The sequence below is a fragment of the Gopherus flavomarginatus genome, chromosome 4 (assembly GCF_025201925.1).
Source record: "Gopherus flavomarginatus isolate rGopFla2 chromosome 4, rGopFla2.mat.asm, whole genome shotgun sequence".
NCBI lineage: Eukaryota > Metazoa > Chordata > Testudines > Testudinidae > Gopherus > Gopherus flavomarginatus.
In genome coordinates, this window is record NC_066620.1 from 68,987,129 (window position 1) to 69,006,325 (window position 19,197).

Sequence of the window (19,197 nt, forward strand, 5' to 3'; positions counted from 1 at the left end):
TCCAAAAAGAGCTCCAGCATGGACCGTACGGGAGATACTGGATCTGACTGCTGTATGGGGAGACAGATCTGTTCTATCAGAGCTCTGTTACAGAAAACGAAATGCCAAAGCGTTTGAAAAAAAAATCTACAGGCTACACAGTGCTGCGTGACAAGCGTAACGGGAAGCCAGAGACTCAAACGGACGCTCATGGAGGGAGGGAGGGGGTACTGAGGACTTCAGCTATCCCGCAGTCCACAGCAGTCTCCGAAAAGTATTTGCATTCTTGGCTGAGCTCCCAATGCCTGTAGGTTCAAACACATTGTCCGGCGTGGTTCAGGGAATAGCTAGTCAATTTACTCCCTTCCCCCCCACATGAAAGAAAAGGGAAAGAAATCGTTCCTTGACTTCTTTCAATGTCACCCTGTGTCTACTGAATGCTGCTGGTAGACGTGATGCTGCAGCAGTGAAGAGAAGTATCCGCTCCTCTCCCCTCCCTGGTGGCAGACGGTGCAGTAGGACTGGTAACCGTCCTTCTTACGAACTCGTGAGTGCTCCTGGTTGGCTTCAGGTGAGGCTGGCCGGGGGCGCCTGGGTGAAAATAGGAATGACTCCCAGTCATTCCCAATAGATGGTACAGAACGGCTGGTAACCATCTTCATCACAGCAACTGGGGGCTGAGCTTCAATCAGCCCCCTCCCTTTCATGTGAAAAGAAAAGATTCTGTATTGCCTGGACTATCATAGCAGTGGGATGCTGGGCTCCTCTCCCCCACACTGCTTAATGTCCTGCCTGGACTATCCCTAACCCTAACCCTATCATAGCACTGGGAGGCTGCCTCCCCCTCATTTTATGTCACTAAAAACTCAGTGCTTCTTATTCCTGCATTCTTTATTACTTCATGACACAAATGGGGGGGGGGGGGACACTGCCACAGTAGCCCAGGAAGGTTGGGGGAGGAAGGAAGCAACGGGTGGGGTTGTTGCAGGGCCACCCCCTTTGAATGGCATGTAGCTCATCATTTCTGCGGGATCTGACACAGAGCAGCTGTGCTCTCTGATACACTGCTTCTCTAGTACATTTGCCCCATATTCTAGGCAGGACTGACTATTTTTAGAAACTATAAAGGAGGGATTGACTCGGAGAGTCATTCCCAGTTTTGCTTTTGCGCCCCCAGCTGATCTCAGCCAGGGGCACCCATGATAGCAGCAGACAGTACAGAAGGACACATAACCGTCATCTCATTGCCAAATTACACCGGGAGCAGATGGTACAGAACAACTGGTAACCATCTCTGCTATCATGCAAAAGCAAATTAATGCTGCTGTGTAGCGCTGGAGTATCGCCTCTGCCAGCGGCATCCAGTACACATACGGTGACTGTAAAAAAAAAAAAAAAAAAAAAAAAAAAAAAAAAAAAGCTGAACGGGCTCCATGGTTGCCATGCTATGGCGTCTGCCAGGGCAATCCAGGGAAAAAGGGCGCGAAATGATTGTCTGCCGTTGCTTTCCCGGAGGAAGGAATGACTGACGACATTTACCCAGAACCACCCGTGACAATGATTCTTGCCCCATCAGCCACTGGGCTCTCAACCCAGAATTCTAAGGGGCGGGGGAGACTGCGGGAACTATGGGATAGCTATGGAATAGCTACCTATAGTGCAACGCTCTGGAAATCGACGCTAGCCTCAGACCATGGACGCACACCGCCAAATTAAAGTGCTTAGTGTGGCCGCGTGCACTCGACTTTATACAATCTGTTTTATAAAACCGGTTTATGTAAAATTGGAATAATCCCGTAGTGTAGACGTACCCACATACAACCACTCATCTCGCAGTAATGTTAGTGGTGATTCTTTTGTTCTTCCTTAATTTTTCTTTTTCACTTGCAACATTAAGTAGTGAAACTGCATGTTAATTTTTTATGGACGAGTGTATTCAGGGTACAGTGTTTAAATTGCTCCTTGTGCATTACCTGGAGGTGAAATTAGCCCCAAAAAACACCTGTCATTTTTTAAATAAGCTCATCTTCACCTTTCAATATTTCTGTGACCCAAATCACTGAGTATAAACACTTTTTTTTGGGGGGTGGGGTGGGAGGGGGGTTGGCAAGGCACCTCCCTCATCTTGCCAGACTTAGCACCTCCCCCCTCTGGCAATGGCAGGCCTGGGGTAAATCAGCCCCTCTGGGCAGGGTTTGCCTTCTCCCTTCTGTGCTACTTTGGTCATATTTTCAGGGTAGGCCTCAGGGTCGGCCTAAGGGGTGATTCTCCACCAAACAAAAAGGAAACAAACAAACAGTCTCAAACACAAAAGTGGGATACTTCTCCCTGCCTCCTCACTGGGGCAGGTTGCAGTCCTGTTTGCCCTGGGGTGTCAGTCCCTTCCCTGGCAGATACTCAGGTTTGGCTATTTCCCCTATGGCAAGGAACACAGCCTCTCACCCTCGAGAAGCTTATAACCTGCTGCCACTAGCCTGGCAGCAGGTTATCTTTCCCTTTTTCTCTCAAAGGAGGGGTTTTAAAAGGTCTCAGGCAGCCCTTAATTGGATTCAGGTGTCCCTAATTGCCCTGAGGTAATTCTCTCTCAGCTCATAGGGCCTGTAACATTATAAGGCTCAAGGCTTACAGAGGCCAAACATGTTAATTGGAGGGCAGTGCTGAACAACAACCACCTGTATATAGAAATTCCCAGTGATGCTCTGCCTGAAGGAAGCAAAGACAATTTTGCAGTTCTTCTTGAGTTTGCTGAAGAACAGCTTCAAGTTAATCATGTCTTCATTTGCTTCCACAAAAACAGATGACAGAGCTGCACTGCTCCGTACTTTCAGCTTTTTGGGCTTTGAGATTGCGAGACCAGGGCATCCTCTTGTCCCCAAGGGACCAGAGATGCTTGCTTCATGGCCTATATGTGTGAGAGAGACTCTTCAGCAGAAGCACGCTCTTGCAGTTGTCTGGCCTGACTCTGTCACAGGGGGGTGTTGAAGACTTAAGATAGAGCTCCTGAATGAAGCTGATATAGTGATTCTGGAAAACCTGGAACAGTGACTTAAGTTATCATTGAGGCTACATTTTGAGGATGATAGCATAAAGTCTCATTTTCAAGATCAAACTTTATGTACTGCTCTTTTAATTCAATAGACAGCTTTATTCAAGGAAACATTTTATCTTGGAGAATCCAAAAGAAACATTTTTCTGCATTTTGAGATGAACAAGAATCCTTTCTATCTTGCTATTTAACAACTCCTAATATTCACATTTTGTTTTAGAAAAATTGTGTGTTCCATTTTGCCAGTCCTCTTCCTTTCCTACTGCTTCCTCCATCTTTTGTCATACTGAGACAGATACATTCATACAGTGCTGTCTGGTAATCACTAAACAGTCATTTGCAGTATTGATAAGCAACTTTCCCAGTTATTAATCAGAATGTGAATCAAACATCTAATTAATTCAATAATGAAAGTTAATGGTGCAAATATCTGTAAGGTGCACATGCAGCCGAAAAAGACACTGCTATTCAAAGACGCTGATCTTGTACAAAAGGTCACATGTGCACAGAGTGGGAGCCACATGGACAAATACTCAAAGAAGAAAGTTTTCCTGTTGGTTCTTTTGAGGATTCTCTCCTGCCTGCCTAAAAGCAGTATAAGCTGGTTTTGACATCTTTACAGCAAATGATCTGTACTTGCTGCCTTTCTTCTCCTCTCAAGGATATATATTTCCCCTCACCACTTCCCCCGCTACCCATATAGGGTCTTAAAGGGCAAGTCTTCTGCAGTATTTGGACCTCCCTGGGAAACCTGGAAGAGTGAGCCATGATTCCTGGCGCATCATGATAGCAGTTGCCATTGACCTTGATCCAATGTCAGCTGCATCAGCCACAGACTCTAATGCAGTTCTGACCACAAGCTTGCCTTCGCTAATAAAGGCCTGAAATTAAGCCCTGTTCTGCTGGGATAATTAGTCCCTAGAAATGTTGAATAATTTAGATCATACTTAACCAACACAGCTTGATGGTTCAATATAAAAAATTGGAGGCTAGTAGATGTAAACACCTTCCTCCCCAGCAGGTCCAGATGTTTGGCCTCCTTATCAGTAGTGACTGCTGGGTATTGCTGCATACATCTTTCTGTGGCAGCCTAAACCATCAGAGAGTTCAGAGGGAAGTGGAAAAATAAAAACCCTCCTTTCTTTGCCAGGACAAAGTCACATTTCTCAGATCTCTTGCACATCTAAGAATGAAAAGAAGTCCCCGCATTTGAAGAACCAGACCATTTGCACTCTCCATCTTGCATCAGTGTCAAACCTTAGATCATTTCTCCCTCTCTAAATACATTCAAAACTGTGCTCAGAGCCAAGACTAATTTCCTCATTGCAATTACAAAACAAATCAAAAGGTGATCAAAAAAGGGATAATCTCATGTTATTTCTCAAAGCTTAAATTTTAAGATTAGACATGACCAGCTCATATAGCCCTATAAATTTCCAGATTAAATTGCTAAAACAATAGAGGGTTTACAAAAGTTAATATAAAAAGGATTGTGTTCCCCTAACAAGGTTTGAAATTTTTTTGTCTGATGCCCTGAATGGACAGATGCACAGGCAAGACCTGGCCTCTTGTCTTCAGACAGAAAACAGGTACTAGCTCTACAAACTCAGACTATGAATATTTATCATGAAAAGACACTCAAGCTCTTCATCTGAAAAGACAGACAGTTTGTTGTGGGTAGAAGAAAAAACAATTTCTTCTCTTCCTATTCCATAAAGATGAAAAATTGAGACACTAGAAGGCTGTAGGATAGCAAGGTGATATTTGCTATCAAGTGACGCCTATTCTGTGGACTGCTTCTCACAAATTGCTCCAGATGGAGCACCATGAACAAAAAATATCACTCCACAGCTAGAGAAGTTAGGGTACCAACATCATTTTAGTCAAAAAGCAGGGAGGAAAGAGAAAGCCGAAAAACAAAAGAAAAAAGAAAACTAGAAGTGAAAGCTAGTACTGTTTCAATCTGCTGAGAGTGAAAAATAGTCTAAGAACTCCATAACAGCTTGGTGTAGTATTTGGCACAGGACTGAGTTTGGCAACTTGGGTTATAGACAGCCATTTACTCACTAGGTACCCTTGGGAAAGTTACTTTGTCTCTTGGTTTCTCTGGCTGTCAAATGGTAACAACAACATTTACCTACCTCAAAGAAAGAGGACCTGGTGTAAGATAGTATGGCAGGAGACTCTGAGAAAAGCTGAGAAAGCAATGGATGGATTGTATCAGAGAAGGTGGTAAGCAGGTGGACCTTAATATCACCTCAAACAGAGGAAAATGGCAGATCCTTGAACAATTACTCAACACTAGATGAAGGGATAAGAGGAAGAAGATAGCTTACATACCTCAAAGGGATGTTATGTGGGCTCACAGGTTAATTAAAAGTTGGTAAAGAATTTTGAAAATATCAAGTGTTTTAGAAGAGATTTATCAGTGTGACATTTAGACAAGGTAGCAACGGATGTCCTAGAAATACTAAATTATAGTTTCTTAATTAGCACCAACACTTTCAACAAGGGACAGACAAAAAATTTATTGGAATTTCTTGTCTGCGTTTGCTGTTAAGTGATGTCACTAGATATTCAGAATGAACTAGGGAATTAATTGTTAAAAAACGGTTACAGAAATATTTTTATCTTAAAGGGTTATTTTAGTAAGTAGATTTAACTGCATGTGTGCTGGTGAAGTATAACTTTGTGAATTAACTTACATTCCACTCGGCAGCATCTGAATAAAAACTACATTTTCGTTCAAACTCCTCTTCATTTAGAAGAGCATACAAGAGTGTCTAATTCACAGGAAAAAAAGATAAGTCAGAAGAGTTAACTGCTTACTAGTTTTTTGGGTTAACAAAAACAAAGGATTTACAGCGAAGGTTAAAGATGGACAGAAATGTAAGAACAATTAAACTTCTTTGAAGTGCTTATCATGCCACTGTAGTGAGGTATTATGGATATATGCTATGTTGGGGGAAAACACCTAGCTAAATTACCTTGCATGTTTTCTTTTCTCTTTTTTTCCTATTTTTTATTGACAGTTCAAGTGAGTGAAAGTCAAGCGGAGTTTTCCCTTCCATCACCAGTTATAAAAATGTTGCCATCATTAAGAACCTACTGTTTACAGGCAGAGTGAACAGTATAAGTGATTTAGTATGCCATTCTGATGATGTACAAGAAGGAACAGAATTCAGCTCCCTCTCTTTGTGATGTTAACTATGAAGTATTAATAGGAATAAAAAATGCAGCAAAACTTGTGTCACTGAAGAGAGCAGGTAAGATTGAAAGGAACAGATATGCTCATTAAGAATACTCTATTTTAAACAGAGGTTTGTTAGATGAACTACACTTAAAATTATCTATTTATTCCACACGACATCACCCATAGTATGGATTTATAGTAAGTCATTACAAAACCTGGGTAAGATTCAGACACTCTGCAGGTGAATGGCACCAAAATTCACGACCTATCCCCTGAAACCTCCCCCGCATTTATTTTACTTTATTTCATTTGTAATTTAGTTTTCAAGCATCATAACAATAACAACACTCAGAGAAAACTTACAGTTAAGCTGCATGTTCGTCATAAGAGTTAGGCTATGAAGCACAAGGCACCATGTACGGAGTAAGGTATTAGGATACCAGGCCAGGACTGTCAGAAAGCTAGTTACTGATGCTGTAAAGAAGAACACATTTTATTTTTTCAAAATACTGAGCCCTTAACAAAAGGTAATAATCAGGAGTTTATATTAGGACTGAAAGTTCATTACATTTCTTTTGCTGCTAATCCTGTGCATTTAAAAGATACTGTACATGAATTAAAACAAACAGAATTTTTCACGTCAATGTAAAATCCTTCCATCAAACAAAAGCAGCAAATGAAAAAAATATATGAATTTTTTTGTTTTCAAGGAATACATTATAGCATTTTATGGCTAACAGACTCAAGTATGCAAATTCATTAAAGTAGGTTTTAATGTTTTTAACTTTGCTGAAGAGTTTTGTAGTTTTTTTAAATAAAGGAAGGCTAACCACAATTATTTACAGGAGAAAATTTGAGGTATGCCTTCATACCAGGCTGCCACTAAGCTAGATCCCCAAAGTCTCCCAAATTACAGAATGGAATAAATGAGACAGTGACTGATTTGTTTCAGTGCTTCATGTGCTAGCAAGGTTAAGACTTTTCTATGACCAGGCCGTTTTTTCCTTGTGGATCAAAATCCACTCCTCAGGTTACGCTGTGGGGTTGTCATTTCAGTAGCAAAATCCCCAGTAACATGTTCACTGGAGATTTCAGGGCACGTGACAGGATTCACTAGTGGAACCTGGCAGGAAGCAGTACAGGCTGGGTGAAAGATGTTTTGCTTATCTCTAAGGCTGCCGATTAATCACAGTTACCTCACATGATTAACTCAAAAAAATTAATCGTGATTAATCGCAGTTAAACAATAGAAATTTATTAAATATTTTTGGACTTTTTCTACATTCAAATATATTGATTTCAATTATTACACACAATACAAAATGTACAGTGCTCATTTTATATTATTTTTATTACAAATATTTACACTGTAAAAAAGCCATAAAGAAACAGTATTTTTAGTTTACTTCATAAAAGTACTGTAGAGCAATCTCTATCATGAAAGTGCAACTTACAAATGCAGGGGTTTGTGTTATGTAACTGCACTCAAAAACAAAAAAAAAATAAAAATGTAAAATTTAGAGCCTACAAATCCAATCAGTCCTACTTCTTGTTCAGCCAATTGCTAAGAGAAACCAAGTTTGTTTACATTTTCGGGAGATAACGCTGCCCACTTCTTAACTACAATGTCACCTGAAAGTGAGAACAGGCGTTTGAATGGCACTGTTGTAGCTGGCGTCGCAAGACATTTACGTGCCAGATGTGCTAAAAATTCATATGTCCCTTCATGCTTCAACCGCCATTCCAGAGGACATGCTTCCACACTGATGACGCTCATTAAAAAAAATGTGTTAATTAAATTTGTGACTGAACTCCTTGGGGGGGAGAACTGTATGTCTGCTGCTGTTTTACCCACATTTTGCCATATATTTCACATTATAGCAGTCTCAGATGATGATCCAGCACATGTTGTTCGTTAAGAACACTTTCAGTGCAGATTTCACAAAACACAGAGAATGTACCAAGGTGAAATTTCTAAAGCTAGCTACAGCACTTGACCCACGATTTAAGAATTTGAAGTGCCTTCCAAAATCTGAGAGGAACGAGGTGTGGAGAATGCTTTCAGAAGTTTTAAAAGAGCAACACTCTGATGCAGAAACTCCAGAACCCAAACCACCAAAAAAAGAAAATCAACCTTCTGCTGATGGCATCTGACTCAGATGACGGAAATGAACATGCATCAGTTCGCACTGACTTGGATCGTTATTGAGCAGAACCAGTCATCAGCATGGACGAATGTTTTTTACAGTGTAAATATTTATAATAAAAAATAAATATAAAGTGAGCCTTGTACACTTTGTATTCTGTGTTGTAACTGAAATCAATATATATGAAAACGTAGAAAACATCAAAAAATATTTAAATAAATAGTATTCTTTTATTAACAGAGCAATTAATTGTAATTAAATTTTTTAATCGATTGGCAGCCCTACTTATTTCTTGAAACAGCAGAAAAAAAGTTTCCATCTCCACCTTCTTTGGACTAACCAGTTCAAAGAGCTTATTTTCTTCCACAGCCTTTAATGGGAGTGAGTGGGGCAGAGGAAGGTATCACAGACGCATTTACTAGAGAAGGATGTCAGATATATCTCCTGCTTCTGGCAGGCATAGCATTCGAAATAAAGTCCTCACAGAACAAATAGGAATGATAGAACAGCAACATATTAACCATTGAAATTTAATAATACTAATTCTGAGCAGTATCCTGTGATGGTTTCATCCACCCTTCCAGAAAGACCAAGCTGGTAGAATGCTCTCTGATAACCTATGAATAACATTCACAAAAGTTATGTTAAGGAAAACAAAGCCAGAGGAGTCTCCGGAAAAAAAATGCAGGAAGTTTTACCACTGATGTCAAAGCTAGACACTTGTGAAAATCATACTCTAGCTGTTTACACACCTATTATCCCATTCTAGAATATTTTTACCTTGGTTCAAAGAAATTACAGGTATCCGATTAGCATTATAAAGGAAAACGTCAGCGCCATTATCTTTACTCCCAGAGGAGCTGGAATTCAGGCTTAATGTGAGCCATAACTGTAGAAGCGATTCAAGCTGAAAATAAAAGATAAATAGCTGATATAATGTAACAAATCAGCAAAAACAGAAATGTACGTCTACACTTTGAAATGTGAAAAACAAACAATTCGGATTTTTAAAATATTAATTATCTTTTTTACATTCTCTGCTATCACCACTCTGGCGACAAGGATAACCAAGCACAATCTTCTTCAGAAGAGCTTTGAAACTTCGAACAGATATACAGCAATTTCAAGTAAAATTAAACTTCACTTAACATAGTGTACAAATACTTTTACTATAGTCTGGCAATGGCTTTTTTATTTCTGTATTTTAAACACAATTAAGAATTATCTATGCTCCAGGTTTCTCTTAGAAAAGAATGGCTTACATATTGCCTGAAAATCTCAATATTTAAGATCTCAGCAGAAGGTCAGCATATAACAACTTTTGGAATGCCCCATGCGCAAAGCCAGTGACTTTCATTACTCACAAGCAATGATGGGACTATACTATTCAAAATCTGCTAGTGCAATAGACTTTTGATTAAATATTTAAACTGATGTGGGGAGGCACACAAATGTGCTTAGTAACTACAAGTGTGCATACAAACTGAAAGGTAGGCCCCCAACTATCCATGTTTATACTGTTCAATTTGCACGTGTGCGCACACATGCAAGGGCAAAACACGTAAATGGGCCTCTACTTTTTCACTGTGTGGCCCTTACATAATCAGGACCATTAAATGTTAAGTAATTTTAACTTTTAGTGACATTCATCACTAGTTGAGGTATCCAATGTCCTTCAGTGAAAGATCCAATACTGTTCTAATTACAGAAGTGTTAAAAAAAATAAAATAAAAAAAAGTTCCGTTCTGTAGACAAGTGTTTAGGATACCTAGTTAATTTATTTTATCTCTATTTGTACATGAGAACTTAAGTCATCTACTTAACTAAACAGGTCTTTTCCCACTCTATTTTCAACAGTTAAACTATGAATATGGGGAAATTTAACACTTCTCTCAATACAGGTCTGTCACATCTTACGCGCTGTGACAAAGTTCCTCCTCTACCTTCGTAGGTCCTGCGCTTATTGGCAGATATGCTCACCTCAGTGATCTTCCCCACAGTCTGAGTCAACTCCTCCTGTGTCTGCTCAGAAGTTGGGAGGTTTGGGGGGAACCCGGGCCCGCTCTCTACTCCGGGTTCCAGCTCAGGGCCCTGTGGATTGCAGCTGTCTATAGTACCTCCTGTAACAGCTGCATGACAGCTACAACTCCCTGGGCTACTTCCCCATGGCCTCCTCCAAACACCTTCTTTATCCTCACCACAGGACCTTCCTCCTGGTGTCTGATAACACTTGTACTCCTTAGCCCTCCAGCAGCACACTCTCTCACACAGCTCCTTGTGCCTCTTGCTCCCAGCTCCTCACATGCATTTCCTCTCCTCTAGCTCCCCCCCACCTGACTGGAGTGAGCTCCTTTTTAAACCCAGGTGCTCTGATTAGCCTGCCTTGATTGGCTGCAGGTGTTCTAATCAGCCTGTCTGCCTTAATTGGTTCCAGCAGGTTTCTGATTACTCTAGTGCAGCCCTTGCTCTGGTCACTCAGCAAACAGAAAACTACTCATCCAGTGACCAGTATATTTGCCCTCCACCCAGGGCCAGCGCTTCCATTTAGGCGACTAGGGCGCCAGGATTTGGGAGGGCTGCAGGCTGCTCCAGTGGACCTCCCGCAGGCGTGCTTGCGGAGGGTCCGCTGGTCCTGCGGCTCCGGTGGACCCTCTGCAGGCACGCCTGCTGCAGGTCCACCTGAGCCGCGGGACCAGTGGACCCTCCGCAGTCATGCCTGCGGGAGGTCCACCGGAGCCGCAGGACCGCCGAACGGCAGAGCACCCCCCGCAGCGTGCCGCCGTGTTTGGGGCAGCGAAATGGCTAGAGCCAGCCCTGTGGCTAGGGCACCAAAAACCCTGGTGCCGCTCCTGCTTCTACCAGACTCCTGTACCCCACTGGTTTGGGTCTGTCACAGCACATTTAACATGCGCGATTTCAGCTTTACGTAGTTGGCAAAAACAAAAAACAAAAACAAACAAAAAAAAGAGAAAAATAACTAACACTGTACCTGTAATGCGGGCGATTCCGCCCACCATTCAACTCAATGTAATTCTGACTATACGTGGTTTTCGCTTTACGCGCTAACCGGGGAACAGAACCCCCGCATAAGATGAGACTCGCCTGTATTAGCATTAAGTACTGTATTAGCCAAAGTTCTGAAAGTTCATAATTCCATACCTGAACATGATGGACTTGTAGCATGGAAAACAGTTTGTTGAAGCACACACTCAGCATAGGTATGGAGGACAACTGTAGGATCAGTTGGTTGGTTTGGTTAGCAGCATGTAATCCTCTTAGCAATGAATCATCTGTTCCACTAGGAGACTGAGTTACTAAAAAATTAAAGTTTTTTCATAAATTCTTTTATAGGAAAAATTATACTAGGCAAAAAATATTTATATTTACTTATCCAGTACTGATTTTTTCATGTTAAACATTATATCAAAGATGTGAACATAAGTCACTATACTACTGGTTACAGAAACCTGAAAGGGTGTGCCTGAGTGACAGATATAAAGCTCTTTACATTCATTATTTGGGGCATGATCCCACTGAAATGGGCTTTCAAAGCCATTGGCCAGCAGAAGCTCTATGGTTCTGCTGTGCACTACAGTCAAACAGACTATTGAGAATTCCCTTTTAAGCTTTTCATGCAGTCCCATTCCAAGTGGGAATATGCCCCTTTGTTCAATCAGCCAACAATCAAGCTCTTGAAAACAAATTTAAGGACTTCACTAAAGATGTCTTTATTCAATTTGAGTCTCCAAATGAAACCCATTCCTCTTCTTTATAGCGTTTCCCTTACAGCAGTTGAAAATAATGGTATATAGTCCACAACTGTAAGATGACTCCTACAGATTTATTTTTTAGTATCACCACTTGAACAATCAATTTACAAATTATTTGAGGGAATTATGAAGTTAAAACTTGTTTGTTTGCTAAGGTTAAGTGAAATTCATGGTCAGTAAGTGAAGAGAAAGATTTAGCAATGTATAGTTACATGTAGGCGACGTATTTGTTAATGCTTGCAAAATGGAATCAGCCTCTAGAGTAGACATCATTTTCAGCATCAGCTCTGCTTGCTGTTCCAGTCCAACTTCTAGACGGGCATCCAAAGCTACAGAAAACAGTATACAAGGTAACATTTGAATATCAAACAAGTGGATTATAATGTATTTAAATATCTAACAAAGGACACTGCTTGATTTACTGAGAGATTGACACAGCTACGTATCCAACATTAGCACCTATCAAAACAGAATTCTCCTTTTAGATTATAATTGGTGAATAGGTTCACTGTTCTTTATGATGGCAGTGAGTGTTAGAAATGTATACTCAGAACAGCAATATCAAAAATTTTGTAGTAATCTGTAAATATATGCTCTCAGGTAGTGATTAACAACAGAATACTGAAGTGCTATATAATATAGTTTCTCTCAAAAAAAAAAAAAAAAAAAAACATACTTCACTTCTCACGAGGCTGTCCCTTCCACAATTACTCATGTACTGAGCATGTGTGCAAGCGTCACTTTTTAGTGGGTCATAATTCTGGAATGAGAACCAGTTTCCAAAAGAACACCTGAGAGGTACTTCTTACAGAAGGCTCTTTTCCCTGCAACACTGTCCACTTCCTATCTCTGGTTCAGTTAAGCAGCTTTGAAAACTTTTTTTTTTTTTTAAATGTAGCAGGGATTGAGTATGAGAGTGGAAAAAAAACAACAACTACTTCAGAACAGCTAGACTATTTTTGTTCAGATTGCCAAAACAAAACACACCATTCTTTTGAGTAAAGGCTACCCATGGAAAATGTCAACACAGTAGGTGGAAGTTTTAGAAAGTCAAAAGTGACTGAAAATGAGTTAGAAATTGAAGTGTTTATGCTCTTAACTACAGCATGCACAGTCACTCTTTTTGTAATACACTAATTCCATCTATAATGTAAAATTTGTATAATCTTCTCTAGTTTACTGCATGAACCTCTGGTATGCCAGCAAAAGAAACTTTATTTATACTCCTGTGAATCTTGAAATTCTGGTGTACGAACTCTCAAACTATGCATCTCAATTAAATCGCTTAAGGATTTCACAAGCAGAAGGCACATGCCCACTTCAGCATTCCAGTAGCCATTACTTACTATTTAGCAAAGCAAACACTTTAAAAAAATATCTAAAAAGATTCCACAACAGAATTGAAATGAACCTACTGCTTGCTTACCTTGAGAGACTGACACACTCACAGCCTGTGATCCATTCTTCTCTGTGGATACTTGCGGTTTTGCAACAGGAATTCCAACACCTCCGATATAAGGGTTGTAGTTGTAAGTGCCATAGTCAGCACCCCAGTAATCATACCATGTGCTGCTTATAGGCTTTACCAAATGAAAGAATAAAATGTAAATTATTCATCTTTAGACTGTACAAATGGAAACCATCTGAGATTTTCTCTTAAATATATTTCTGATATTGGATCAGTACACAGGAAGTGTAAATAGTATATTTTAACCCAACATAAACTGGACAGCTGCATTAAGATATAAGCAAAAGCTTTCAAAAATTGGTAATCCAAAAAGGGGATAGAGAATAAGACTGAGAATATCCTATTGCCCTTATATAAATCCATGGTATGCCCACATCTTGAATACTGTGTACAGATGTGGTCTCCTCACCTCAAAAAAGATATTCTAGCACTAGAAATGGTTCAGAAAAGGGCAACTAAAATGATTAGGGATTTGGAGAAGGTCCCATATGAGGAAAGATTAAAGAGGCTAGGACTCTTCAGTTTGGAAAAGAGGAGACTAAGGGTGGATATGATAGAGGTATATAAAATCATGAGTGATGTGGAGAAAGTGGATAAGGAAAAGTTATTTACTTATTCCCATAATACAAGAACTAGGGGTCACCAAATGAAATTAATAGGCAGCAGGTTTAAAACAAATAAAAGGAAGTTCTTCACACAGTGCACAGTCAACTTGTGGAACTCCTTACTTGAGGAGGTTGTGAAGGCTAGGACTATAACAGTGTTTAGAAGAAAACTGGATAAATTCATGGTGGTTAAGTCCATAAACGGCTATTAGCTCGGATGGGTAAGGAATGGTGTCCCTAGCCTCTATTTGTCAGAGGATGGAGATGGATGGCAGGAGAGTGATCACTTGATCATTGCCTGGTAGGTTCACTCCCTCTGGGGCACCTGGTATTGGCCACTGTCGGTAGACAGATACTGGGCTAGATGGACCTTTGGGCTAACCCAGTATGGCCATTCTTATGTTCACTGAGAGCTACTGGGTGTTTAACTTGTTTGACGATCAGGCCACTTATTTCAGTGCCTAAAGAAAGATTCACAAACCTAGCTTTAGGCACCCATCTTTCAGAATCTTGGCATCAACTTTTAAGTAATAAACTCAATCTTGCACATATCTATTATACTATGCATTCATTTTCAAATTTACATTACACTCAAGTAGATTGCACAAGAGACGCTGAAATATGATTTCTTAAAAATACAGTGCAACATCAACATTAATTTATACAACAGTATTGCCTCGAGGCTTCAGTTTACAAGGCTCTGTACAAAACAGACAAAAACCACCTCTACCCTCAAAGAGCTTCCTATTTAATTTAAGACAATTAGCAATGGTGTGTATAATAAGCAAAAGGAAGGAGGATGAGGAAATAAAATAAAAGCATGTATTAACATAGCTGGGGGGTGTATGTGTAGTTTTGTTTTGTTTTTTTTTAAATCAGAAGGAGAGAAATATCATCAGTCCCTATTGATCATCTACCCAGGTTCCCAACTGGCAATTTATTGTAGCTGCGTAGTAGAAGTGGGTCTTGAGGATGGATGTAATGGTTTTATGGACTAGTACAAGGAAAGCATCCTACTCAGGCAGCCTGGAAGAAAAAGTGTGATGGTGTCTGTGGAAGCAGCACAGAAATAGGTAAGAGGTTGGCAATGTTAGCAGAAGAAATGGCAGGGGGGCAACAATTACATGAAAGAGCAGATAAGTTAGGGACTAGGTGGCATCGAGCAATCAAGAGAACTAGTGGAGGGACATACAGGGGAATGGGTGCGAGACTGTAATATGGGTTAAGTGATTTCCAGGAAGATGATTTAGCTGAAGAATTCAAATAAACCTGAAGGGCTGAGGTCAGCGCTGGAAAGACCAGAAAGCAGAAGCTGAGCCATAAGATGAGAGCGTGGAGGAAAGCGTCAGTGGCATGGACTGAGAGGAAAGTGAGCTTGGAAATGTTATGGAAGAAAAAGCAGCAAGATGTAACTGTTTATTACAACTGTATTTAAAATACACTGATTTTATACTCTAGGTAAAAAAAACTTTTAGTGCATCCAGCGTAAATGTGTTTAGCTTCCCATACCGTTACTCTGAAATAAGGTGTAGTGTTTACACTTTTCCCCCTTCAGCAGTCAAACAGACTGACACAGCAACTGGTCCATTTAATACTCTAAGTAGGCAAGTGTGGAATTTTAAGTAGTGCTAATGCATTTTACAGTAGTGCGAGTACATCAAATATATATCCTAACTTTTCATGCCAATGAGGGATAAGGTTACAAATGAATTGCAAGAAGCAATCAGGAGTAGGTTTTGCTTTTTTAACACTACAATCTAGTATGTGAGGGGAGACTAATTACTATCCTTCTATTGCAGTGGTCCCCAACCTTTTCATCTGGCGCAGGCGGCAGTCAAGCATCCACCGAAAGGCCGCCGAATTTCCGCGGCAATTCGGCAGCGACAACTCTCGATGATGCCGCTTGTCAGTGGCAAGCAGCGTCATCGAGAGGCGCTGCCACAGAAATTCAGCGGCATTTCAGCGGATGCTTGACCGCTGGCCAGGACGTGGGCGCATTTAGATGCTATGGCGCCTGCGGGCACCACGTTAGGGACCCGTTCATTGTCTTTACAACTTGTTGCAACATGGATAATCGTGGAATGTTTTGCTTTTATAACCTTAAATTATGACTATACTCAGTGTTTACACTCCTGCCCGTCAAAGCTTGTCTCTTAACTTCAAAATATTGTTCTCCATAGTATAAAGCAGGTCTAATGACATGAAATATCACCAGACAAACACCAGAAAGGTAAGAGATTATATTGTTTCACAGGTAGAAGTTATTATGAAAACTCACGTGGGCCATACCTTGAAGACTTTGGCTGCTAGGGGATCTTTCTCCAAATCAATATCTAAAGGATCAATATCAACTTCCATCAGGTCTTGTAGTAATTCTAGGTCAATGTCCTTATCTTTTTCCAAAGATGATAGAGGGGGAGCACCTTTGGATGATTAAAACTGTTTTAATATTGTCAAGTAACAGAGCACATAGCAAGGTTGTTGAATGAGATAAGAGTTTGCTTTGTTTTCAACACCATAATTAGTAACAATTCATCTTTTTTGAAAACCCCATAAATCAAACAGCAATTCTACCCAAGTGAGCGCTTCAGATGAATTCAGTATCTTATCTTAGTTGATAAACACAAAATACTACCATTAGAATAGAGTAATTTTTTCACCCAGAAGTTCAAAATTCAATAATTATTGGGAAGAAAGATATGCGGAGCAAGACATAGTAAGTACAGAATGTTAATGTGCAACAAATATTTCTAATACACCTGAATCTAGAATTCATTTTTATACCGGACAGATAATTCCCACAGTCATGAGCCAAACTACAAGGAAAAACATTTTTGCAAACAAACATCCTTTTTGCTTGTTTATGATGTGCCAAGAAGACCACAAAATAAGTTAATTTCATATACACTAAAGGCTACATCTCTTTTTAAAAAATATTAAAATTCAAATTCTGGTCCAATCTGGAAGACTTATTAATCACCAGTGTGTGTCTGTGGGGGGTGAAGGGAGATATTATCATAATGCACTGTTGAACAACTGACATTTCAGATTTGAGAAACACAAAGGCGTCAGAAGGAACCTTCCAAGTCTTCTCACATCCTAAATGCCAAAAAGTGGAACTAATCCATTTTTTTTTTCCTCTGCCATTCACCTTTCAAACCACCTCAATTCAGCTGGAGGCCAAAATCTAGGTTTGGATAAATTATGTGCAATAAAAAATTAGTTTCAGAATACCTATTTAATTTGTTCTTATTAGCGCAACAGTCTGAAATTTTAGTTGAATAGAGAAATACACAGTTGAAGTTCTCTTCATAAAAGATTTTTCACTGCAGCATTTTTAGAAGAGTAATACAGTATTGAGTTTACACAGGAGTATTAATTCCCTAAAGAGAAATTAAACCTTTTCAAGAAGAGGTGCATGAAGTGGCTTGAAAGTCAGACTTAGCCAAATTTTTAGCTCATCTTATGGCAGTGCTATATTTCACTCCAATGGATATTATTGGTCTCTGCGTTTCATGGAGACCTTTAGATTTGCTGTGTTCCTACTGTTTCCAAGAGTCTAGAAAGAGTAAAATGCGATACCAAACTGAAGAAGTAAATGTTCTACCTCAACATCTGTACAGTCAGAATGTAGAGCTGCCAGAGGAAGCAGCTTCTAGAACAGGGGTGGGCAAACTTTTCGGCTGGAGGGCCACATCGGGGAATAAAAATTGTATGGCGGGCCATGAATGGTCACAAAATTGGGGCTGGGGTGCGGAAAGGGGTGCAGGTTCCAGCTGGGGGTGCAGGCTCTGGGGTGGAGCTGGGGATGAGGAGTTTGGGGTGTAGGAGGGTGCTCTGGTCTGGGACCGAGGGGTTTGGAGAGCCGGTATGGGATCAGGGCTGGGGCAGGGGGTTGGGGTGAGGCTCAGGGGTGCAGGCTCTGAGCGGTGCTTAACTCAAGCGGCTCAGAAGCAGTCCCTTCTCCAGCTCTTAGGTGTGGAGCAGCTCACGACCCTCAGAATGGGCCATGCTGCGGCTTCCAGAAGCTGCATGGTGTGGGCCAGCTTAAAATGGCTTGTGGGCCAAATCTGGCCCGTGGGCCGTAGTTTGCTCTCTCCTGTTCTAGAAGCTGGTTAGACTGCTGTTTTGTTCTATAGCTCTATAGAACATTCCTAGTGTATATACACATTCCTAGTGTATATACATAAGAATTAACCATTTTGTTAATTAATTCCTCGCAGGAACAGATGATTCTTCAAAATACAATGTGCTCCCCAAGTTTACAGGTCTACTTACAATTAAATAGACACAGCCAAGAGCAAGCATAGACAATTAGCGTGTTGAATTTCTAGTTTATCAGCTCACTATCAATGAACCACAGTCCTGAATCCACATACATAACTTTTACGATTGCTTTTCATGCGAACTCAGTGAAGAAACATTGAGAGTGAGCCCTCAGTGTCTCAACAATTGCAGCTGAAAATACTAAGTGGCCAATTTGAAATATTATGCTTAAGAATCAGTGAGTGCTAAAGCTTACGGATACCTCTTGCTAACCTAAACCTGTGGGACCCTGATATAGGACAACTCAAAACTTAAATGAATGCCTTGCTAAAATTCACACAAAAAGTACTTATGTAAACTACTAAGTTACCACGCATTACACAGCGGAAGGTTTGAGAGAGTTCAGGATTAAGCAAGCTTCAGAATTCATAATGACTCAAGTACATCAAGCATTTTAAAATGTTAACGGACTAAATAGAATTTAACATTCCATTTCCTCAACATCATTTCAATATAAATAGTATCTGAATATTCACCTGTGATGTCATGTGTCAAAGGCTCATCTATCGTTTCCACTAACTGAACTGCAGACTGCTGAAGAGAGTCATCTGAGTCTACAGCAGAACCTCCCGCATCTTCTCCCATGGCTCCTTCCTCCATAGCTTCGGCTGCTATTGTTGCCAATAGTTCTCCTATATATTACAGTAAGCAGACAACTCCTTT

At 40.4% G+C, this 19,197-nt stretch overlaps 1 protein-coding gene across 1 annotated transcript in view; it reads right to left on the reverse strand.

Moving 5' to 3' along the window:
* Positions 1-19,197, reverse strand: part of BIRC6 (baculoviral IAP repeat containing 6) — a 349,123-nt gene that overhangs the window by 223,682 nt on the left and 106,244 nt on the right. The window contains 7 exon segments of the mRNA XM_050951314.1: positions 6,582-6,692; positions 9,146-9,272; positions 11,525-11,679; positions 12,348-12,464; positions 13,562-13,715; positions 16,498-16,631; positions 19,011-19,166. Of these exon segments, the coding sequence (XP_050807271.1) occupies positions 6,582-6,692; positions 9,146-9,272; positions 11,525-11,679; positions 12,348-12,464; positions 13,562-13,715; positions 16,498-16,631; positions 19,011-19,166 (954 nt within the window).